This window comes from Cupressus sempervirens, chromosome 9, assembly GCF_028749045.1.
Source record: "Cupressus sempervirens isolate cs-2001-9-10 chromosome 9, ASM2874904v1, whole genome shotgun sequence".
Lineage (NCBI taxonomy): Eukaryota > Viridiplantae > Streptophyta > Pinopsida > Cupressales > Cupressaceae > Cupressus > Cupressus sempervirens.
In genome coordinates, this window is record NC_143126.1 from 447,797,584 (window position 1) to 447,822,967 (window position 25,384).

At 35.5% G+C, this 25,384-nt stretch overlaps 1 protein-coding gene across 4 annotated transcripts in view; it reads right to left on the reverse strand.

The window, feature by feature from the left end:
• Positions 1–287: 287 nt before the first annotated feature.
• The window catches only part of LOC149539232 (long chain base biosynthesis protein 1-like), a 279,274-nt gene continuing 254,177 nt past the window's right edge, over positions 288–25,384 (reverse strand). For all 4 annotated transcript variants that reach the window (XM_089799165.1, XM_089799164.1, XM_089799166.1 and 1 more), the window contains 3 exons: positions 9,577–9,718; positions 822–949; positions 288–704 (listed from right to left, as the gene is read on the reverse strand). In XM_089799165.1, coding sequence (XP_089655291.1) covers positions 510–704; positions 822–949; positions 9,577–9,718 — 465 coding nt within the window. In that variant the 3' untranslated portion in view covers positions 288–509. The remainder of the gene's footprint in view (positions 705–821; positions 950–9,576; positions 9,719–25,384) is intronic.

Genomic DNA, 25,384 nt, shown 5'->3' on the forward strand with positions numbered 1-25,384 from the left:
AACTTCTTATCAATATGATTGAAAATTGTTCAATTGGCTGTCCAAAGCATGTGAAAAAGACAGGCATATTGGAAATGCAAGGCAAGCAAGGTTATTGTATATTTAAAACTTACTGGCATGAAAACATCATTTCTCATAAGCTCACGAGATTAGTGCCACATTTTTTCTTTTGGGGGACATAATCTTCTTACTAACAAATTGTGAAGCATTATGCATTTTACTCAGAAAAAGAAAGACAAACAAACGTTAGTTTCCAGTAAATACGATTTGACATGGGCTAGAAGACAAGACCAAACCGCGACAAATTAAAAAATATATCATTAACTGCTATGCAGCTGAAAATGATGGATGGTATTGGGTAATAAACAGCACAGAATTTGTAACACTGATGAATGATTCCAAGTAAATTACATGTCAAAAGATCCTTAGACTTGTAGATTCTAGAGTTGGAATCTAAAATTGGAGTTGACTAACATGTTCTCCATCTTCAAAGAAAGAGAGGGGCCAACTCAATCAAATAAATTCAAGTTATTATTTTTAGTGAGGAAGAATTCACACACTTTCTTCAGTGATTGAATAACTTGTAGTAAGTCAGATTCTGTATGAGCTGCAGAAACTGTTAAACGAATTCCAGCTGGTAATTTACAGCTGTCTTGCAAAGATCTTCTAGATACAGCCAACAGTATTGACTCATCCTCCAACATCTGCAGCTCATCAGTAACACAATTCAATATTAAAAGGATGATATTTCAGTTTATACTCATGAAGATATTTTTTGGAAAAGCTACCATAAGATGCCAACCAAATGCTTTAGTACATACTTGGTCAGCAATTTTTTGAAGCATAATCAAGTCATTCTTGAAGGAACCAGATGATTGTTCCAACTGAAGAAAGACCAAGGGTGACAACAGGTCACTTGAAACTTTAAGGCCTGGTATTTGTAACAAACCTGCAATTATAAGGAAAAATGTCAGCAGTACCTAAATGCACACAACATTAGTTGCAATATATTTTAGCAGACGAGTTAGATTTAAGCAAAAATTGTTACTTACTTCAAACATTAGTGTATCATAATTATGAATTAGAAAGTCAGATGCACCACTATCAACATATACAAAATGAGTAAAAATAAGAAATGATAGCAAACAATAATTGTGTAAAATGGGCGAAAATGCCAATGTTTCGGATTTTAAATAGTGGACATTTTGAATACACATTAGTATATATTTGACAGGTAATGCAGCAGTATTTATCATTTGATATTTAAGGTACGACTAGTAGTTAGATTTTGTAAACAGGGTTTATAATTAAATAAATGGGAAGCAAAGAAACTGGGAGATGTGTCTCTTCCCCCTCAGATGCATCGCGGAGACAGAGATGCATTTCTGATCCTTTTCATGGTCCTAGAGTCCTCATTTTTGGCGGAGACCTCACTCTTGTGTCTTCTACCAAGTTTCTGGTCATATCTCACATGTTTCATGTATGAAAATGCAAGTAAAAAGGTTCAAAAGAAAACAAAAACATTTTTTTGCATACTTCATAGCTCACTTAATCAAAATAAAACTATTGATCCAGCATATAAGGAGGATCCTTAAACAAAATGGGACCGAATTGCACCTGATGGAGAAGTTGCAGCAATGGTGTATGAAGCGGTTGAACTAGATGGCTTAATCAATACCCAAAGTTCTAATACCATCAGAGTAACTTGAGTTTGAGAGTAATGATTATCTAGAGAGTATCATAGATAAGGACCTTGACACAGAGGATCAAAACGTTGACGAGTAGACAATAGATTTCTGATTTTTGTGCTTGGCTTTTGTTTCAACATCAAACTTTTGTCAGCACTTTTGAATTTGCAAAATTTGGGCAACACTATGAAAGTTTCAATAAATTTATGAAAGTTTCAGTATTTTTGCAGTTTATTTCTCTAAGTTAGACATTTAGAAGGCATTTCACAAAGGAAATTGATCACCTTGATTCTGCCTTGGACTCTCATCCTATATATGTCATTTCTCAATATTTTTGTCAATTTTTCCTTAGTCTTCCTTGGAATTTCGGATTTTATTTTCCTGACTGCAAGTGCTCCTTTTGATCTTGAGTTTTTGGTTGATTTTTCTTGTTTGAATCATCAATTGATTTTGTTTTTCTTTGTCTTAGATCATCTTCCTTTTGAAAGATGAACATTTTGAGGCATTGAACTTTAAATACATGCTTTATTTCAAGAGAAAATGAAGAATACATTGCTCACAGTCAGGGTTTCAAATCCCAAATGCAAGTAGTACTCTTTAAAGTTTATAAAAGGATGAGCTTGTAATGTTAATCTTAAAGTCCGACTTAGTCAATTGGACTAATTTTTTAACAAGTTAATCTTGCTTGCAATTGGGTTTTAAAATTCCAATTGCAACTTATGTTTACAAGTCTCTTGTTTTCCCATACTTGCAATCAGATTTTAAAACCCAATTGCAAGCAAAGAGTTTTCTTTAAACATCTTGCAAATGATAATTAAAAGCCTGACGTTAGCTTGGACACATGAAGGCTTAAAAAAATAGAGAGATTTATTTAAACTTGTAATTGGGTTTCTAATACCCAACTACAAGTCATCATCTCTTATTTAAAACACTTGAAAATTGTAATCAAAAGACCAACATGCTCTTATAAGTCATGCATCAACCTTTTTGGGAGACAATACAAGTTGTTTTAACTTGTAAAATTCATCTGTTTGCAATCTTTATCACCATTTTAATGGCAAAGTTCTAAATTTTCGATCACTTCTTATAGGATTTTTGAAACCTGATCACAAGCATGTTAACTTTCTTTTGTTTTTACTTGCAAAAGCTAACACAAAACCCAATCAAGCTCCTTTTATCGACATTTTGAATGAAAAAAAAAGTTTCTTAAGTTTTGGGAATTTGTTTTAAGTTTCTTAAGCATTTCTTTCTAGTTGAGTCAGATGATGCAGTTGTTGGGATGAGTTCATAGAATTGTGCATTCGATGGTGATGCAGTGATAGTGGGTGTGAGGGCATGCACTAATACTATTAGGTCAGCAGCTACTTCCGCACTAGTAGAGCCATTTGTTGAGGTCTTTAGTAGTATGCGTGCGGTTTTTGATGTGTGCACTGATGATAGCACACATGTTGATTCTGAGGAGAGTGTTGTAGAGAAAGTGTCATGTCATATTGCAAATAAACTCAGTGTTGAGGTTTACTTGGTGGATAATCTTATGTTCGACATGGATGCAACATTGTCTTATGAGAATCCACTTTTTGAGGTTGATGTTGATCACTCACCTAAGTGAAGTTGGGAACTATTTACACGATCTAAAAACACAATTTGGTTTCCCATAGCAGTAGTTGGTGATGTTCCTGTACATCTAGATTATGATGAGGATGTGGCTACATCCATTGCAATTACAAGTTTTGTCAGTCAAGTTTGGATGAGTGCATCTATTGGGAGCAACAAAGAACTAGATGTTGTACCAGGTTCTCTTGTAGCTACATCTTTTGCATGGGTTGTTGGTGATGATCAAGGTTCTAGTGAGGTATATATTGTGGGGAGTGCATACAACTTCATATTTAATCCCCATGTGCAAGATATCTACCGGGTGCAAGGTTTGTTTGTACTTAAGTCTGATGTTTGGCAGAATAGTTTGGTTGGTGCAAAGAAAGGGAGCAAATCAAGATTTCCTATCGAGTTGCTTCCTTGTGATGTTCTAGTTTCTAACATCACCAGCATGGGTATTGAAGTTTTACATATTATGTTGTTTACTCTAATGGTGTTTTATGTATGGAAATGGCTCGATGATGACAGCGATATCATGCACATTTTCCTTTGGGATCCTGGGGGTGGTTGGAGTTTGTTGTACTGCTAGGACTGCTTGAGGACAAGCAATCTTGGGGAGGGAGGACAATAATGTCCCCATTTTTAGCAGGCTCCTGCGATTGGCTAAGTCAATTTATCATGGCGACCCTCGTGAGCTAGCAGTATGTATTGAGGTTCTCTAAGGTAGACTTGCTATTTATAGTAAGTCTATTTTGAGGTGGCTTCTATATTTAGTAGTGCAGTGGTGGAACTAGCAGTTGATCTTCATTAGTAGTGGATTGAGCATTTTCAGGGAGTCTACGTAATAAATTATTATGAGGCTTTAATTTATGAAGAGACTTTATTTTATTTCATGTCATAAATTGAAAGTGTGATTGAGAAGAATGTTTAAGTGAAAAGTTTCTACATGAAGCTATGTGCTTAAAATTTATTTATTTAAAAGAATTAGTTGGAAGCTTCTAATTGAATGGTGTGTTGATGAAGCAACCTTATGAAAAGTGTATGGGAGAAGCCAAGGGCTATATAAAAGAGGCTTCATGAAACAATTAGAATCATCCATTGTCTATTGCTTTTATATTATCTCTTGTGAGGGTTTTGAAGACTGAATCGTGCATTCAATCCATAGTTCCAAGAATCATGGCAATTCACGTGATTCGGCAATTCGATTCAAGCCAAATGATTTTTTGTGAATCGGTGAATCAAATCAGCGATAAAGGGTTTAAGAAATAAGTTACTCACTAAATTTCAAGGGTTTTTTTAATTTGCCGATTTGTGGCTGATTCAATTCCGATTCATGATTCGATTCGGCCTTCCCGATTCCGACTCTTGTTACTTTGATTCAATCCATTGCTGAGGTATATTGGATTTGATTTTGTTTGCAATCTAAATTGTGGCATTTTCTCATACTGTTATCTTTGTTACTAAGAAAACGAATCTCTGCTGAAGAGTTTGGTGACTCCTAAGTCTATGTTTGCATCTGAATTCTGGTTGGTATTCAGCATTTGGACACCAAGTTCTCTCTGTTTGGCATAGATTTTAAATAGCATTATTGGTGTCTATTCTTCTGACTATAATCGTCATTATTCCCTGACTGAGGCGTTGATATTTTCTGATATTCTGGAGGGCAATTGAAGGTCTAATTTACCCTGTCGGAAGTCTCATATCGACATCATTGGAAGTGTATCTCTGCTGAAAAACTGAACGCCGGTATTGGCATTATTTCTTGTTGCCTGATTCTCGCATGGTGGGTGAATTGGCCTCAGATTTTTGTGTCTTACATCTGCTTTGGGTGTGTATGTTCTGTGGATCCTAGTGTTACAATTGGGCATTTCTGTTGGGGCCACTTCTGCACATTTCTAACGCCATCATTGACATTATAGCTAGGCAGCTGCAATTGTTGAGTGTGGAGCCTCTATTTGTGAGAAGGATCGACCAAGTTTATGAAACAGCTCCGCTGCAACATTAATACCAGGTTCATTGGTTATTTTAATAGTTGTATTCAGCATATGTTGTATGAGCAAAAAAATAATTAAATAAATTGGTAATTGCTCATCTCTTGTTATTCTTCATTATTCTAGCATTGCATATGCAAAGACTACAGTTGAATGAGTCGGGGTATTATCGCTATTTCAGCATCGCATTTCAGTTATATAAATTTATCCAATTTAAAAAATTCATATATTATGTAAAACCCACAAGCTTATAAGACAAATCAAAACAAATACAATTTTATCTAGCATTACAGTGGTGTGAGCCATTTGGATTCATCACATTGGCAGCCTTTGCAAACAGAAATTGTGTCTCCATGAGACAGAAAACTACATTCAAATGCTACAAATGATCACTTCAAGTGCTATGTATCAAAATATTGTCAAAGAATACCAAAAATGTTTTTGCAGCTACTCATGAAATGTGTGATTCATGCAGGATTGAAATGTTGTCGGTGTGTTTGTGAGTCCGAATGGCATGACAACGAACTCAAAGTGTTTGTAGCAACTTTCAAAAAAATCTTATGTATGTCTTCTCCAACACATATCTAGTGATTACCTGAATAGAGATCAATTTTAGAAAAGCACGTAGCCTAGTACAACTCATCAAGAAGCTCATCAGTCTTGGGAATGGGGATACCTTTTTAAGGTCATCTTGTTTATGGCTCTGCAATCTAGGAACATGTGCATAGTGTTATCCTTCTCTTTAACCAAAACAATTGATGAAGCTAAGGGACTAGAGCTAGGAAGTATGTGACCCATTTTCAATAATTCCTTGATTGTTTCTTCAATCTCCTTTAACAGGCGCAAGTGTTGGGAGTGCATGGTGCAAATTGGCTTAACACCTTCCTCGAGCTTAATGACATGTTCAAACCCACGATTAGGTGGACGACTTGGAAATTGATCTCCATAATACACTATGCTTATCTAGCATTGTCTGGATATCGATATGGTATTGTGGCTCATTGTTGGTGGAAGTTTAGTAGATATAGAAAAACAAAACTTTCCAATCCACAACATTGTGTCTTAATAGAGCCTCTATCCTCCTTGCTAAAACCATTCGAGGACCACCATCTGAAATAGCTTTAAGCACATTTTCCTTGCCATCAACCATAAATTGAACTTGCATTTGGTTTCAGTCTTGAACATACTACCCAAATGAATCTAACCAATGGAGTTTGAAGATGGCATCCACATTGTTAAGCCCAAACACATAAGAATCACTTGTTAAGGTGTAATCTCCAATCTAAATACCCAACTAGAGAACCACCTTGGTGCAACTCTATGGAAATCCATTACCAAAGATGGCACTAAGTTCTTAAAAACCTTTTCCTTATTATGCTTCATTACTACTCATTTATCATCAAAAATATGTGTGACACTATTCTCTCCTAAGGAAATCACTAGTTGTCCCTTACGGACACCCTTATCCAAGAAGGGCAATTCTAAGCAACTCCAAATTGAGTGTCAATGCATGGAGTCTCTTTGGCTATAGCATCCTCCAATTCTAATAGTTGTGGCTGATCCTCTTGTTCATTATCCTCATCATTACTATCCTCTTACTCATCTTGCTTTCATCATTAGATATGACCTTAATCAAATGTACTTTGCCTTCCCCAAGGTAAAACTAACCAGGCTACCATGGCTGCCTGCAAGAGAAGTATAACCTCCTCAATTCATTCCTAGACTCTTGATCAACCATTGGGGGTGTGTTATTTTTCTAATTTAATCTTTTCTTATCTAGCTTCCATAGATTGAAACATTTCTTCTACGGAAGATAAGGTGTGACCTGAAGGTCAAGGGCTAACCCAATGGCATCATCTAAGGTATTAGGCCTATGTGCCTCTGCCAGTTCTTTCATTCTATCAGTCAATCCTTCTACAAATAGCATCCCAAATCTTCATTAGACTAATTTTCTCTCGCCCATGTTTCAGTGCTCCTCTTGCACTCTTGATTACGTGTGAGTTGTCTACAAATCCATCATCAAGGTCCCTTGTACCTTCATTGCCTTGCTCCTAAACTCCCTCCTTTGTGTCTTTGGTGCAAGCGCCCCGATTCTCAGTTCTTCTACTATACATAGGTTCTTGATGAGGTGTAGGTTGTTTTCAAGTATTTGGTGCAACCTTGTTCTCAAGTTTCCTTGTTTGCTTTCTTCACATACTGACTATACTGGAAGGCTACAATTCATGGACTCGGCCTTCAAGTCTTCTACATCTGATACTACTTGTACATATGGATTATTTGTTTGTTCAGGAAGGTCTTCTTCTACTTGAAAGGGAGTGGTAGGTTCTACATAATTTCCTCCCACTCATTCGACATATACTATATTGTTCCTTCTTTGATAGATGGTTTTTGTCCCTTCTAATTACAGCTTTGTCTAACACTTCGTTTTTTTCTTCTTTGAGGACTCTTGGATTCTTCAACGATTTCTATAACCAATCTTCTCACCATTCCCTCACCCTCTTCCCGAGTGTGCACAATACATCTTCTATCTTTATTTGGCAGAAGAGGCATTAATTGTCAGAGGTGCAACATTCGCTTGTGTAACATTCTTTCTTTTCGCTTGATTCCTTTCCTTGTACCATTGTATTTGTTTCTGATGTTGCTCTAGGTTATAATCTTCCTAAATATCTTAAATGGTAATGAAGTTGTGTGCTAACAAACTTGGTAGTTTAATAAGCTATCTCTTATGACTCTCAAGGTCCTCTCACGAGAGAGTTTCCCTTCAAACATACTAGTTGAGGGATGCTTTCCATCAATATACAAGAACTTGCAGCAACTCATCTTCAACTGTATCTTCCTCTTCTTTGCATGTATCTAATTGTCCAATCATTTGGCCCATTAAATGACTATATTGCCTATCACCACTGTTATCTATTTCCTAAATCTCTAGACTTCATACAAAACTGACACCAAAATGTTTACTCCCAAAAGGGATCTTGTCTAATTATGCAGAGTAAACAGTAAACAGAATATACCATACAACACTATAACATGATAAACACAAACAAAATAAGAAAGATGTATCGTTTATTCCAGAGTGTAATATGTACAATCAGTCAGTGCTATCTTCCAAGACAACAATTTAGTACATATATTGTCCCTGTGGCAATTGGTTAAGATTGCCAACCATTGACAACTACCAACAGCTTCTTGGAAAAAAAATGTCATTATCATACCAACCATTACTTAATTACAGTATTTATTTGTAATCATGGCAAGACTGCCGACTACAAAAATCTGAAAGTGTTTTTTCAGAAGCTCTTGGTCCCTTGGACCGCATGGTCTCATGAACGTTATTAAAATCCCATCATTCATTTGTTCATTCTCCGTGTTTTTCATATGAACAACTTCTTTTAAATGTTTGTGTTGAGATTTTGTTAGAAAATTTTAATTTTCAATCATTGATCATTTTCTATACAATGGTTTTGAATAAACCGACAACAAGAAGTGCACGTGTACAAAGAACTTAATTGAAAGACAGAAGGATACTATATAGTGCTCTCGTTTTTGTATTAATTTCAATCATTTTGGAGAATGTCTTAAGGAATATCATGCCTCAACCAAATTACTACCAATTGCAGCATACATTTCTGTCCATTTCCAGTGAGTAGGCTATTTAAAGTTGTGCCAAGATAATGCTAATAAGGTAGCATTATTTAGAATTAAGAAGAATTAAATTAAATAGAACTATAAATTATCAAGGGGTCATAGTTGTAGGTGAAGGGTTGCTTCTCTTTCAATAAAAAGATATAAAGAGAGATCACTTCATTGTAGAGAGGATATCAATCAATTGAAACTATTAAGTGACTTTTCAAAAAACAAATTACATCCAAAGAGGATGCAAACCTTCCAAGGAAAATTCTGACATTTAAGGACAAAAACTCTTGACTTCTCATATCAAGTTATTGGATGAAAATCTATCACTTCACCAAAAATCAGAATAAGATTTATGGAAATAGCTGCAAATCAGAAGAAGAAACATAGCAGAAAATCAAGATTGTTTTCAGAATCATTTGAATATTAAAGTAAAAAATTTGGTTTTAATGTAATTTAAATTTATGAATATAAATGCAATTATCATTTTCAAAGTTGAATTTTTTTTAAGGCAAAAAAAAGCAATGTGCTAGAAAAGGACTTTACAGAGAAGTGAAGGAAAAAATAGCAGGAAACGCATTTTATGATATGGAAAATAAGGAGTCCATAAGAATTTTCCCGGTGCAATGAATCTCTGAAACAACCTTAGGGAAAAGTAGGCAAGAACAAACCTTCTCGCAGAAGTTTAACATTTTTCTGCAAATTGAGAAGAAGATGGGGGTTTTCTTCAAGAGCATCAATTGCTGCTATAGCAGCAGTTGCTGTATACGTTGGTTGAGATGCAGAGAAGACATATGGAGTGCCAAAGATAATCTGCAATGTAATCAATGATTTATGTTAGTAAAAAATATTGTTTTTGTTATTAATTAAAACATGATCATTACATTTAATGGAAGAAAACTAGGAAGACACTTAGCTAAAACCAAAACCGGGACTTGAGAATATAGAGTTTATAACAGAATTGATAGAAATGACAAGATAAATATGCACAACCACATTCAATTTCATCGGAGATTTATTTAAATACTGAGTCCTTAAAGCCCATCAATGCCATCTAAGAACATATTAAATGAACAGCTTATGAATTATGGTAATATATTAAAATGTCTCTATAAAGACCTTGTTTGATATCCTCTGACATGCTGATTGGAAAGAAATGATTTTTGTGTTTTTGTTGTGTTTTGAAATGTATATATGTTTTTTCTGTATTTTATGAAATATGATTGCTACAGCTGAAATGCTGAAAACAAATGCTATCATGCACTACTGCTATCAAAGACCACTTTGTAGTTAAATTATGCAAATGAGGGAAAATGAAAATTACAATGAAGTTCAATGAATAACCTGGAATCTTGAATTTTTTTTATTCTCACTGATAGCCAGTTAATCGCTGCCCTATGAAATTGATCAGATCTCCATACAACATTAGACGCTGGCCTGGAATTAACTTTGCAATCTTCTCTATAATTGCAGGGGCTCGGAATAACACTCACAGCTCTATCTAATTAAACTGCAGGTCCTGGTTTCAAACACATGTTTAAGGTGGATCACAGGCTTGAAATCATGAATGCAGACCACTGACTTTTGTAGCTGCAAGCCTCCCTAGCCCAAACACAGGCCACCGATGATTGACGGCACCCCGTGGTTGCAATTCGCAGCCTCAATGCTCAATCTACAGGCCTCCAATTCTTCCATGCAGGTATAGGAACCAGAGGCGACCCTCAAAGAAATTAATCAGTCGCTAATTGAACACAATCGCTGTGTCAGATTGGAAATGGCAGCCCTATAATATTCAACAATTTCTCCTAATTGAGATCACAGTATAAGATTTGGATTCTCAGTCACCAATTCCTTCAGCACAAACAATACCACTTGTTTACAATCACTCCTCAGTCACAGAAAATCACAGTAGAGAAGTCAATTGGCAAATTATTATACCTCAGCAATAATTTGCAGCTCAATTCCTCAGAGTAATCTCCAGAACTCAAATGCTCACCCAAAATATCAAAAAATAATAATATTCAAGGATGCAATTCTCAATATGAGAATCATATTTATAATAGCAATTGTGCAAATTAGCTTCACCATTACACCCTTCACTAAAGAGGCTTCAGCTTCACAACATCACTTTATAACATAAAGTGCATTTATTAATAAGTCATTATAACTTAATAAACATGATTCTCCAATAAATGAACTCATCCCAAGAAGATGACTGAATGAATGGCCATCACTGCTGAGGCAACATCTGCACTGCCAAAAATAGTAACTAGACAAAATAGACTTACTAAAACTAGAAAGTCTACAGCTAAGACCATCAAATCCAACTATCAACTCACAAGGGTCTTGATGATGAGCTGACAAACCCCAGCTCCTGGAACCTGCTAAATTGGGGACATTACAGTCTCATCTGAATAAAGCATTATCTCAAGCACAACTACTGAAATTGAGTCTGACAAAAACTCTCCTGAATAGAGTATTGAATTTGTACATAGATGTCAGTCCATATGCATAAGAAACCCAACTAGTTCTAACTTTATTGTTGTAATATACCCTAGTAAATCTGACCCTGGAAAAGAAAACACAACTTCTTGGTAATTCCAAGATGAGTGCCACCTTGTGGAATACAATGAATTAAGATGCACAAGAAGACCAGGTGACAAGAAGAACTCGCAACACCCATGAATGTGCCCTTTCAAGCCCTCATGGTCCCCTCTTGACTCCTATGACTGATACACACACACACATGTACATACATACATATATACATACATATATATATATATACAACGGCTGCCAATAACAAGTCCATACACTGACTTCAAAGGCTGGTATTTATTTTGCAAAACATTTAATTAAACCGGCTAACACTCTCACAACTAGCAATGGATTCAAAACACCGAATTCCTATCCAATAGGCTCAATCATGGCCTTTGGTTGAAGCCATAGCATTGGTGTAATTCACTAGCATTGACTTACCAATTCAAAGTGCATTATCTAGATAGACAATTACAACTGATCAAAAAACTTGAAACCCTTGTTCCGAATTTCTCTTCACCCAAACAAAATAAACAAATGCATCAAGAATGAGTTTTTCCTTACAATTGAATGAATTTATAACTTCAATCTCAATCCGCCAATAGCTTCTTGAATACTCTTTTCATGACTTAAAACCAAAACTTAGGCTTTTTAACATATTAGCTTTAGTTGTCATGATTTGATATATAATAATTTTATTATATTTCCCTCCATTTGGATTACAACAAAATAACATCAAGTACATTTTGACCATTTATATCTCCCTTTAAATTGACACTTTACATTATTCCTTAAATGCATTTTATAATTTGACTTTATGATCATTATATAACCCCTTTTTATAATAAAGTTTTGAAAACAACATTCAATGATGTGCACCTTTTAATTAATAATTAATAAAGTATTACTTTATTAAATAAGTTATTAATAATTAAAATGTTATAACTCCAAAGATACTCATTATTTCTCAATTTTGTCAAAACCAATAAGTAACCCACTGCATTCACTACTAACCGGGGTGCATTACTAAAAAGCATAAGGGTCTATCTCTACCAAGCCTTGATTTACTAAGATTAGTAAATCTCATAATACTTGATCAATAAGGGTGCCAAAGGTCATCACTACAATTGAACTCGGCCTAGATGTCCTAGCAAATATTGAAATGTTGTATAGATGACTTACTATAAATAGTACGTGTACCAAACTAAAGTAAATGAATAGAAAATCCTAAACGCTTTTGTACTTGAAAAGGGGAAAGAGCCTCCGGTCCTGCAAACTAGAAATACTCTAACCATCTAACTTAGCCTACAAGGGCCAATGATAGGCTAATCCAAACAACCTCTAATGCTTTCAAAATTGGCACATTACAATCCACCTCCCTAAGATTGCTTGTCCCCAAGAAATAATGACTACAATGAAACTCCATTGCATTGGACTGAGAAATGTCCCATACTAAAACACAACTAGAACTGTGCAATTGAAATAAATCATGTACATGAGGATCAAAATTAAAACTGCAAGTAATCCACACCATGTACACGCTGCAGTACTCACCAGTGAACTTACTTTACAACCTCGATCTACATGTAGGACCACAGAGCACGTCGGTGAGTGTCCTATTGGGTGGATATTTTACAACTGACAGTTTTGTTAAAATCCAATCACAAAATAGGCAGACTAGCCACAACATATGAGACCAAGTCTCTCCTACATTAAAAGGAAGGCTCCCCCTTCTTACTGCTCCTTGGATCAACTCAAGGTAAGCAAGAAGTTAAGAGATTTGTGAGGGATGTTACCAATATTCTATCCTCTTAATTTTTAGAAAAGAATCCACCTACCCACAGAACAAGTAATGGGCAAGATGAAATCTCTAACTACACTTCTATCTAGTAGCTGGAAATGGTGATACTAATAAACCAACACCAACTCAAAGGTTGATTGAAAGCATACCAGTTTGGCTCTAAGTCCTATTTGTTTAATGTATAAGAAAAATCACTACCATTGGGACACAAAGACTTCCAAAAGTAGATGATTTCAATTCTATTCTATAAGAAAAACCTCTACTATTGGGGTGCAATGTAATGTTCCCTTTCTAGGATGACAGATATTTCTTCATGGATTGGCTTACTACTAAAGTTCCCATAGGCCAATAGAGTATGTAGGGGACTCATATAGGGCATATAGACCCAGACATGAGTTTTTTAGGCTGGTTTGGGCAGTCAACAATAGGTCTCTAAAATTTAGGAGGGATCCCTAATTTTTAGAGACTGGTTGGGAGTTGTCTAGGAGCCTTCTAGAGACCACTGGGGACACTTTGGAGACATTGAACGCATCTTCTAATTTTTAGGAAGAACTCCCACTTCACTGACACACTCTGAAGATGCACACAACCAAGGAGATTCATTAGTACTCAATTTTAGAGTGACAGACTCAATCTCCTACTTTTTAGGATGCAATTCCTTGATTGTAGGAAGAGATTCCTACCTTTTAGAAGGTTGTGACATTTTCTAGAGTTGAGGTTCTATGAGATCAACCCCTGGTCTCAATTTCAGGAGATTTGGGTGTGTTCCCTATTTTTTAGGAATATCCTTAGATTTGAGGGTGAGACTGCTAGTTGGCCCAAGTTGTCCGACATCAATCATAGGCAGGTGACAAACTCAGTTTCATGTTTCCGAGGTGTTTGGGTTGTTCTTTGGCTACTTGGGAAATATTTTAATATATTTAAATATTCTCCTCAATTAGCATTTAATAATTTAAATAAGGCTAAGTGTTTAGCCATTTTGGAGTAATAAGGAGTTTTTTGGCTCCATCTGGATCAATTTACCTATGTGTGATAGCCTGTTGGAAAGAGCTCAATCTCTACTATTTGATTATCACTTACCGGGACCTATTTGATGCTTGGAGCTATTTGTCATTAATAAAGTAATGATTTCTTTCTATTTGGACAACTTTATTGGCGAAAATAATGTTATATTATAAAGTTCAAATGAATTTCACTTTAGGGTTCTTTTAGGGTTCGAATTGCCTTAGAGAGAGGATATAAGGAGAAGGCAACCTAAAGGTGAGTATCATATATCATTTTGTCAACCCATTTTGGACATCGTTGCTCTAGAAGAGCATTTCCTCACCTAGAACGCAAACCCTAGTGCTGACAGCATATTTGTTGGGACGTAGCCTTCAACAAAATCAGATTCAAAGTTCTTATGCATACAGTTTGATCAAGGCAGAGGATCGATTTCTAGTATTGCAGTCACACTTTGCAAGCAGTGGAATTTTAGGGAAGGTGACCACTTTGGTTCAGCCTGATGTTTATTTATAGTAGCTTATGTGAGGAATTTTGGGGTGTGTATTTGCAGCAAACTGGAATTGTTTTATTGCAGCTGCTTGGGCTTTATCATTTGAACTTGTTTGACTATAGCTGGGTTCCCATTTTCAGCTGGCATCAACCTTGTTTAAAGTACATTTGTATTGGTACTATTTTGGAAAAAAATAAGACTCTGTTGGTATGGTTTTAGAATCATTTCCAAATTAGTATGTATTGCTGCATATGATTTCTATCACTTCTATTTTATCAGCTAATGTTATTTATTCATTGTAATACCTATACTTTGAAAAATACAAAAAGAAACAACATTCTTCTACAACTTTTGTCTAGCTCTATAAGATCAAAGAAAAATCTATAGGAAAATATAATTTATATAATTAAACATTATAGCAGCAGCAGAGAAAAATATCCATTTGGGATATTTGAGTGGTATCAGAGCCTTGAACCTACAAGCCTGTTGGGTTAGTTGCAAGTCAACACTATGGTTAGAATTAAAAATGGGCACTCTAAGGTTTCATCTCTATCACAAGTACAAGAAATATGCCTCCTGCTAAGGCTTTCAATGATGCAATAATGAGCAGCTACCATCAGTATCGTTCTCTTCCTAAGGAGATACAAGACATGCTTGCATTCACACAATTTATGAGTATAACAGATGTGAGGATGATTTGGTATCCAAACGTTCATATTAGCAGCAAGGAAGGAAAGAAGAATCAAAGGATAGAAAAGAAAGCATTGGGAGAGAAGATAAGTCAACAAAGGAAACAAGGACCAGCAATAACCAGCACGAGGAATTACTAGATGAAGATCTTGAGGGGGCATCAAAAGAGGATATTGAAGAGAGTCCTACTCTTCAATGGCAGTCAACATCCTTTGCTTATGGATTTACACATGTCCATAAGTTTGTTTTGGAGAGCCAACTATAGGTTGGTGAAGAGAAGATCATTGCAGCCTTGTCACATTTTGATAGTTCCCACAAGTTAGTAGAGAGCTGCATTTGGAAGATCCAACTTGAGGGAAGACATAAATGTAAAGAAGAGGCTTCATCAATCTCTGATTTGCATGTGCTTAAGACAGCCATGGAGGCAATGAAGAATAATTACTTAAACCTCCTTTCGGATAGAGATCATCTTCTTGACCTTGGTGTTATTTACTCTATTGCTTTGAGGGGGTAAGAAGAGGAGGTTGATCAGCGTGTTTCAGAACTTGTAAAGGTTAGAAAAACTTTGGGAAATTCTCAAGTAGCTCTCCACATGGCAAAAAATCAGATTGAAGAGCTGAGTAGGGAGTTGAGTTTAATCCATGCTTTACCTACAAAATCAAAAAACCTGCCTCTTGCAACAGCCCGTTCAGATAGACAACATATTCATGAGGTGAGGAGGAAGAGGATCCACTTGATGATACATTATCCAGTGATATCAGTAGTTCAATTAATACTGGGGATATACAAGATGATTCCAAAGAAGGTATAGAGGAGGATTCCAAAATTCTGAGTTTGGATAGCAGCAATTTTACTTCCCATTCTCATGAGTTTGCTCCCTATAGTCTTGAAGAAGTTGATGACATGCATTCAGTCATTGCTAATAACCCCTTTTCTGAGATACTTGTTGATTTGATTTTAGATAACCCACTTTTTGAATTGGATGATGAGGAGGCTCTTAATCTTGATGACACAAATGATATGAGGAGCTCAATCTTGGAGTATGATTGTGAAGTTGAGCATACACTTGGTGGGCCAACCACTCATGAGTTGTCCCTTATGGGCATGGATGGCACATATACTTCTGTTAAGAGGTCGCCACATGGTTTCCTTGATGAGGCAAAAACAAATTTGTTGATTGGTGACTTTATACTATTCAATCCATTGAGGATTAGTGACTATCCTAGCGGGGATCTTATGACTCATCTGAGCCTTTCACTATCTACATTAGGTTTCCAACAGTATGGGAGTGTTGGGAGGTGCCCCTATAGGTTAGTGATGGAGTGGGGAGTCTTTGTTGTTGATTCGAATTGGTTTGATAGCATGTTTGATATCACTTGTGTTGTTGGTCAGAGTTATGATAGTGAGATAGGGTGGCCATTGTTGATAATTTTTGAGAATGCAAGATATTACTCACCCATAGTTATAGTGTCCTACATACACAAAAGGTTACTTGATAGTGATGGTGATAATATGAAGTTCTTTAACATCACACACAATATGATATATGTTTGGTTATGGGACCCAGGTATTGATTTGCGAGATACATCACTTTACACAAACTTCCATATATTGTGTCATGGTTTGGAGTGTTTGGCCATTTTTGTCAAAATAGAACAGCTGGTTGTATGTTTGAGAGATATGGAAGGTCGCATGCTATGGTTAAGCATGTTATCTTGTCAGTTTCCCTAGATTGCATCAGGATCAAGGATTGTTAGTAGGGACCTCACGGAAAGGCATTGGCAATATGGGTTTGCACATCTATTTAGACGGGTTCCATATGAATATGTTAGATTTTTTTTGAATTGTTTGGAATCCAGGAATCAACATGTATAATACATTCCTCTAGTGGATTCATGGTGAGATGCTACACTTTGAAGATCATGATGTTTATATCAGAGTAGCACAATAGCTAGGTGGAGTAGTATGTTCCAAATTGATATGAGAATTCAACAACTGGTTTTTAGTATGTAGATGCAAATTGCTTGAGGACAAGCAATCTCCAGGAAGGGAGGATTTTTAATGTCCCCTTTCTAGGATGACAAAAACTTCTTCATAGATTGGCTTGCTACTGGAGTTCCCATAGGCCAATAGAGTGTGTAGGGGACTCATATAGGTCATATAGACCTAGACATGAGCTTTTTAGGCTAGTTTGGGCAGTCAACAACAAATTTCTAAGATTTAGGAGGGATCCCTAATTTTTAGGGACTGATTGGGAGTTGTCTAGGAGGCTTCTAGAGACCACTGGGGACATTTTGGAGACATTGAACGCATCTCCTATTTTTTGGAAAGAATTCGCGCTTCACTGACACACTTTGAAGATGCATACAACAAAGGAGATTCATTAGTACTCAGTAAAAGGTAGGAGGAGATTCCTACCTTTTAGAAGGTTGGGACATTTTCCAGAGTTGAGGTTCTATGACATCAACCCTTGGTCTCAATTTCAAGAGATTTGGGCGTGTTCCCTATTTTTAAGGAGTATCCCTAGATTTGAGGGTGAGACTGTCAGTTGACCAAAGTTGTCCGACATCAATCACAGGCAGGTGACGAGCTCAGTTTCATATTTCCGAGGTGTTTGGGTTGTTCTTTGGCTACTTGAAAAATATTTTAATATATTTAAATATTCTCCTCAATTAGTATTTTAATAATTTAAATAAGGCTAAGTGTTTAGCCATTTTGGAGTAATAAGGAGTTTTCTAGCTCCATCTGGATCAATTTACCTATGTGTGATAGCTCGTTGGAAAGAGCTCAGTCTCTGCTATTTAATGCTTGGAGCTATTTGTCATTAATAAAGTAATGATTTCTTTCTATTTGGACGACTTTATAGGCGAAAATAATGTTATATTATAAAGTTCAAATGAATTCCACTTTAGGGTTCTTTTAGGGTTCGAATTGCCTTAGAGAGGGGATATAAGGATAAGGCAACCTAAAGGTGAGTATCATATATCATTTAATCAACCCATTTTGGACGTCGTTGCTCTGGAAGAGCATTCCTCACCTGGAACACAGACCCTAGTGCTGAGAGCAGATTTGTTGGGACGTAGCACTCAGCAAGATCAAATTCGAAGTTCTTATGCATATAGTTTCATCAAGGTAGAAGATCAATTTCTAGTATTGCAGTCACACTTTGCAAGCAGTGGAATTTTAGGGAAGGTGACAACTTTGGTTCAGCCTGGCATTTCTTTATAGCATCTTACGTGAGGAATTCTGGGGTGTTTATTTGCAGCAGACTGGAGTTGTTTTATTGCAGCAGCTTGGGCTTTATCATTTAAACCTATTTGACTGTAGTTGGGTTCCCATCTTCTGCTGGCATCAACCTTGTTTAAAGTACATCTATATTGGTACTATTCTGAAATAAATCAAACTCTGTTGGTACAGTTTTAGAATCATTTTCAAATTAGTATGTATTGTTGCATATGATTTCTATCACTTCTATTTTATCAGATAATGTTATTTATTCATTGTAATACCTATATTCTAAAAAATACAAAAAGAAACAACATTCTTCTACAACTTCTATCTGGCTCTATAAGATCAAAGAAAAATCTATAGAAAAATATAATTTATATAATTAAACATTATAGCAGCAGTAGAGCAAATATGCATTTGGGATATTTCATGCAAAGACTTCCAAAAGTAGGGAAATTATAACTATCTTTTGTGAATTTGAGATGACAATACAAGCTACAGTCAAACCTTTTAGTCTATGTATAACCACAACAGCTCCCAGTCAAAACTTCGGCTCCAATTGCTTCTTAATCACTATGCTCTATTATTGAACACACAATAATAACATAAATCAAAGACAATAGGCACAAATTACAGTCAAAGCTTCTAATTTGCTCTATCACAATTGCTTCCAGTCAAAGCTTTGAATCCAATTGCTTCTTTTATTCACTTTTCTCTCAAATTCGTACTACACAATCAAAGTTATGCTTGCACAAGTGTAGTAGAGCTTTCTTGCATACAACAAAAGATGATTTTTACAATGAGGGGCACTCGTTTATATAGGCAAAGGAGTTGAGGAAAAGATGGAGGAAAAACTAGGAGCAACTCAAACAACTTTGACCTGGTCAAACTAACAAGATAAATTATTGGATTACACGTCATAAAGACATAAATTTTATTACATGTAATTACACATTTTGATGTAATAGATCCTCTTCATTTGGAAATATGGAAACTAAAGAAGGAAGAAGACGGTAGAGAATTAAAATTGTTGATTCTAAATGAATCAATTCAATAAATTGAGGGCAAAGGTCTTGTACTTGACGATGCAATCTCAAATGATAACATGATTGGGAGTTCGTGTATTTCGTGCCACTGCATTTATCTTGATAAGCATGGTGTTTCGTCTTTTGATAGCCTCTAACTCTCTTTGATAAATTGTCCATTATCATTTGGAATCTTGATGTGATCAAGCTTTTTCTTGTTGAAGTTGTCGTGAATTGTCCTTTGTCGATCAGCACAAACTAGAATCTTTGACACTTTGAAAACTTTCTTGATGGTGTCTAAATGTAAACTCGAACAAACTTTCTATCCACACCTTTAACCCTTTTTTTTCTTATTCTTATTTTGAAGCAAAGTGCTTGGTGCATTCCCACACAAACTCAAGTTCTCGGACAATCATTGAGAAAATGGACACTAAATGAGTTACTGTTTCTTTGATTCGAAGCACGTCTTCTTTATTGGATGTCTTCACTCTTTATAGAAATTTTGGCATATCTTGACTTGCTGCAACATCAAAGTTTCAATGGGATTGAATCCATCATTGGAAGATATGGATTCTAACTCCATAAGAATATTGGCATAATGGATCTTTGAGGAACAGTATATTGGGAGTATTGATTAGATACACATGGAACATATGCAATGAATAAGATGTGATTTGGAAAGTACATGCGGAGGGCTAACATGGGACTTCCGAGGATGGATGACATGTGAGCAATGCTAGGTTTTTGTGGGTATGGCCGAGAATGCAAGTAAAAATGCATATGGATGTGTGCAAATGGTGACTATGGTGTTTAAAAGAGTGACTTTTTACTTAAATTAGGTTCTCAAGATGCAATCGCATGTAAAGTGATTTACATGTAATCATGACTTGATACAAACATGTAATTAGGTTCAAAGGATGAGATCACATGTAAGCGGGTTTGGAAAATAGGTTTATATGTAAATGCATATGAAGGATGGAATTACATGTAAATGCAAATGGAAGATGAGACTACATGTAATTACAGATGGAGAATGAGATTACATATAATTGTGGATGGAGAATGAGATGCAATGTGCTATAACATGTAATGATAGGTGTGGAATAAAATGATGCACTTGCATGAAATGGTGAAAGGTGGAGTGAAGTGAAACGTGCTCAAGTTCTTGGGAAAGAACTTGCAACTTCTTCCAAAAGAAGAAAAATGAGAAAGCAAGAAAACAAACAACAAAAACAAGCACAAAGAAAAAAAAAACTCAAACATGTCAACAAGCAAGTTGTTTTCATGTGCAAATTCAAAATTGGAATTTGAGGAAATTCCAAACACTTACAAATAAATGTTTTCATCCTATTTAAAGAGAATTTGCACTTTACGTGGCATACGTTTGGACAAATGTACAATAACAAGCCATGATATGCATCGAAATAGAAAGATAAGCATGAATTGATCAAGAATTTTGAAAATGTCCACTTACTTGGGGATCAAAGAACCAAAATAGCAAGAATCATAGACTTTGAAGACCAATTCTCCTTCAAATCTAGATTCTCAAACAATAATTTGACTTATTCCATGCTTGCATTCAACAAATATTAATGAGCAATGAAGTGTCAAATTTGACATGAGAATGTCAAAAATGTGGTCTCCAAAGACAATAGCATGCATTAAAACTCAAAAACAATCTCTATTGATCCAAATGCATGGGTTGGAAATGCTATTTTTTGAGTTTTTTTAATAAAATTGAGTCTTTCTCATGCTAAAATATGGGTCGTTTTTGCAAAAATGTGCCCAAAATATGCATGTATTTGAGTCATTTTTTGTTTGGAACTTTGGAATGCAAAAACGTCTTCCCCAAATGCATATACATGGAACCAAATGCAAAAATGTGGCTTCAAAATGCTTAAAAGTGGATAAAAAAACCCAATTCTCTGGGCGTTTTTAGCAAAAACGTGATTCATAAAAGGCATGAAATGAAGCTTTTTTGACATCTGAAGGCAAAAATGTGTTCTTCAATTATATATATATATATATATATATATATATATATATATATGGATTGAAACCTAAAAATGACTTCTTTTTGAGCCAAAAGTGATCAAAACAGCCCCAAATCTGGACGTTTTTCACAAAAACGTGCCTCAAAAATGCAAAAACCTGGTTCATTTTTGTTTTAGATATGCAATATCATGACCCCTAAATGCATGTATATGCATTAAAACTCAAGATATCCCCCTCTTGTGATGGATTTCAAGCCATTATATGGGCAATCTAAGCATTTCTGATGAAAAATGTGTTCTTGGAGGAGGAAAACATCGAGTTTTTTGCCCTTGAATCTTCAAGTTTGGGTTTTATGAGGGCATATGCATGTATTAAAAAAAAATCACACCTTTGGAAAAAGATTGCATGTTTTAAAATATGTATAAGAGTCACCATTCAAATCGCACCTTTTGGATACAAGTGCATGTTTTTAAAAACACATGTAATGGAGTCCATAAGCAAAATTGCACCTTTTGGATGCATATGCACATATTAAAATTTGCTCACAAATGACACTTAGTGCAAAATCACACCTTTTGGGCGTCACTGCATATTTTAAAATACTCAAATAAGCATGCCTCACCTTTTGGGAGTCATTGCACATTTTAAAACACGTGTAACGACATGTTTTATGTGTTTTTAAAATTGCTTATTCAAAATCACACCTTGTTGATGCAAGTGCATATTTTGATGCAAATGTGCTTGTAGACATGTTATGCACAACTTAAGTGATGAATTAAACACATGTCAATTTAATTTTTGAAGAAATATTACTCAAATGGGTCATAAATAATATTTACACTATATAGATAAATATATATTGTGCAAATATCAATTTAAAAGTAATATTTACTAAGATGTTTTGAATTAAAACTCAACAATTAAATCAAACTATATAATTAATATAGTCACTTAAGCAAAAAATTGAAAAGCAACTCAACTTTAAAATTTAAAATAAAGTGCTCTATAGTTACTTTAGGTGAAAAATTGAAAGGATAAAGCAACTTAAAAACATAACATAAAGTGAATTTATTTTATATTTTTCAAAAAATGAATATCTTGTAAGAGCACCCATCTCCTCTATTCAGAGTGTCAAACCTTTCCAAGGTCTTCGTCAAATTTCACCCATGCATAACATTTGCTAGATAGTTTAGTTGCTAATAAAGACTAAAATGCAAGGTCAAGTCAAATACCAAATGGTTTTAACTTTTGACTATGGTTCATGGGCACATCTAGTTCCTAGGTTAGGGTAGGTGTGTTTGCATGTTTGTTTTAATATTTTAAGTCCTTAGGATCCTTTAGAAAGGTCCTAGTAAGGGAAGAATGCGCTTGATGCATACTTTGAAAAAAGTTGCATTCTGCCCCAAAAATTGCTTGATAACTTTTTCAAAAAGTTGTCAACTTTTGTAATTCAAACTCCCAATGGTCACAACCCTTCAAAATCAATTGGCATAGTTGGGAAAGGTCTTCATATAGCCCTTACAAGCAGTGGAAGTCAGATTATTGTACTTGAGCATTTTTATCAATAAAAATCCCTATTTTCCCTATAAAACAGCAGCAAAATAGATGTGTATGGATTGGTAAGGATTGGCAAGTCTAAATGATTATTTGATTTGGATTCCTGGTTGAGTTAGGAGAACAATGCAATTTATTTGAAGCCTTAAGTTCTCTGAGTCAACAGATATTGAAGGATCTCTACTGGGTGCACCAAATTTACTATTTCAATTGGTTGTTTTTGTTGGTGTAAATACATATTTACTATTTACACTTTACTTAAGTTTACTCAGGTTAGTGCATTATTTAATTATTTATTAGTTAGTCACTTAGGAGTATGCAAACTCTTGTGAGTTGTCATGTTAACAACACAGGAGTTAGCACTCTAATTATGCACATGGTGTCTACAACATAAGAGTTAGCACTTTATTTGAGCACATGGTGTCTACAAGATCTTTACACATGAGACACCTTGTCATACTTATCCTCTCATTGAGGCACGTATATTCATGCACAATGGAGGACGTGTGCTTAGTTGTCATGCTTATCTCCTAGTTCTTTCTAGAACCATTCTAGATGCATCTTAGAGGCCTTTATATACAGACACTCCTAGTGTGTATGTACATGTTTTGAGATATTGAATCTCATATTGATCATACTCTTTTGGTCTACTGTTGTGCTTGTGCTTTAGTTCTTTGATCTTGGGTGATTTTGCCCTAAGGCAAATTCTTACAATTTTTAGCAAAAATGCCCTAACTTGCAATTCCACCCTTGAAATTCCTTGTTTCTTTGGGGAATGCAAGTTAGGACCATGTATTTTAAGATTCCAAAATCTTGGAGCATGGGGATTAGACCAATTTTTGCACTCGAGCCCTAATCAAACATTTCTATGTGTTTGGCAATGTCTAGAGTGAACTGAAGTAGCAATAGCACTTTGGGGGTGGATAGAACCAAACTATTTGGTGGATTGTGGTCTCTAATTGATCCCTTCATGTATCCCAGTAGATTCGGTAGCTTGAACAATTGTCTAGTTAGTACTTCCTTTGCAAACCTAGCAATTAGGCCTAATTGTGGAAATTGTTGCATTTTCGGTAAGGAGGTCATCTGACCAGTCTGGAATCTGAAAGTTTGGGATCTTATACATCTTCCAAAAGGGTATCCGTATCTAGAGTTTGTTTCCTAGATCCTTTGGAGTATTTTCAAGCTAAAACCTAATTACCTTGTTGATAGGGCTAATTGGGGCTCCTAGGCCTAAAAAGCAATATTGCTATTTTTGATCTTTGGGAACGAGATAGGCAGATCAAACCCACCAGTTTGAGTTAGATAAGTATTTTGGAACCTTTCCACTCCCCTATAAACTCGTAGATTCCATTCTCAAGCAAGAACCTACTACTTGGAGATTTTGAGCTTTAAGGCGTAGTTGTGCATTTTTGGTGTCTAGGCCATGTTTGTGAGCAAATTTGTTTCAATGGTGTAAAGCCCTCTCTTGACTCCATTTCGGGGTGTTTGAAGTGTTGTAAGGCCACAACACATCATTATTGTTGTTTAAGGGAGAGCTCTGCATCAAAATCTCAACTTCAAAATATAACATGATATTTTAATTCATGTAGTTGCACCTAGAAAGTCCACTTTTTGGGCACTAGAATGGTCATATCTTTTGATTGCCAACTCCGATTAAGCCCTAAGATAGATCGAATCAAAGGGAAAACCGAAAGCAATAACTCAAGCAAAACCAAAGGACCAAAAGCTAACAAACACACTCAAAAACGAGAAAAAGGATGTTGAAGGCTTCAAAAATCAAGCATAGGCTCAACAACCAGAAAAATTAAAAAGACTTGACGAAAACCTTTAGTAAAAGGATTCATTATATCAATTAGGGTCGATTGATTGATCAATACTAACCAGCTAAATAATGAACTAAACTCAGAGAAATGCGAAACTAAGTTGAAAAAGTTTTGTACTGTTACTTATATTTTGTGGTGACAAAATGTAGGATAACATGTCCGACCAAATATACTTGGATTCCATGCCCTGAATAGAGTCCTACAAAGAAGACTAACCTCAGAGTTCTATTACACTAATCTAATCACAACATCACCATGCTTGAAATGGTGAAGAAGTCTAATGGTATCCATCAAACCTACAATGCTAACCTTGTCACCACTTGGATCCCA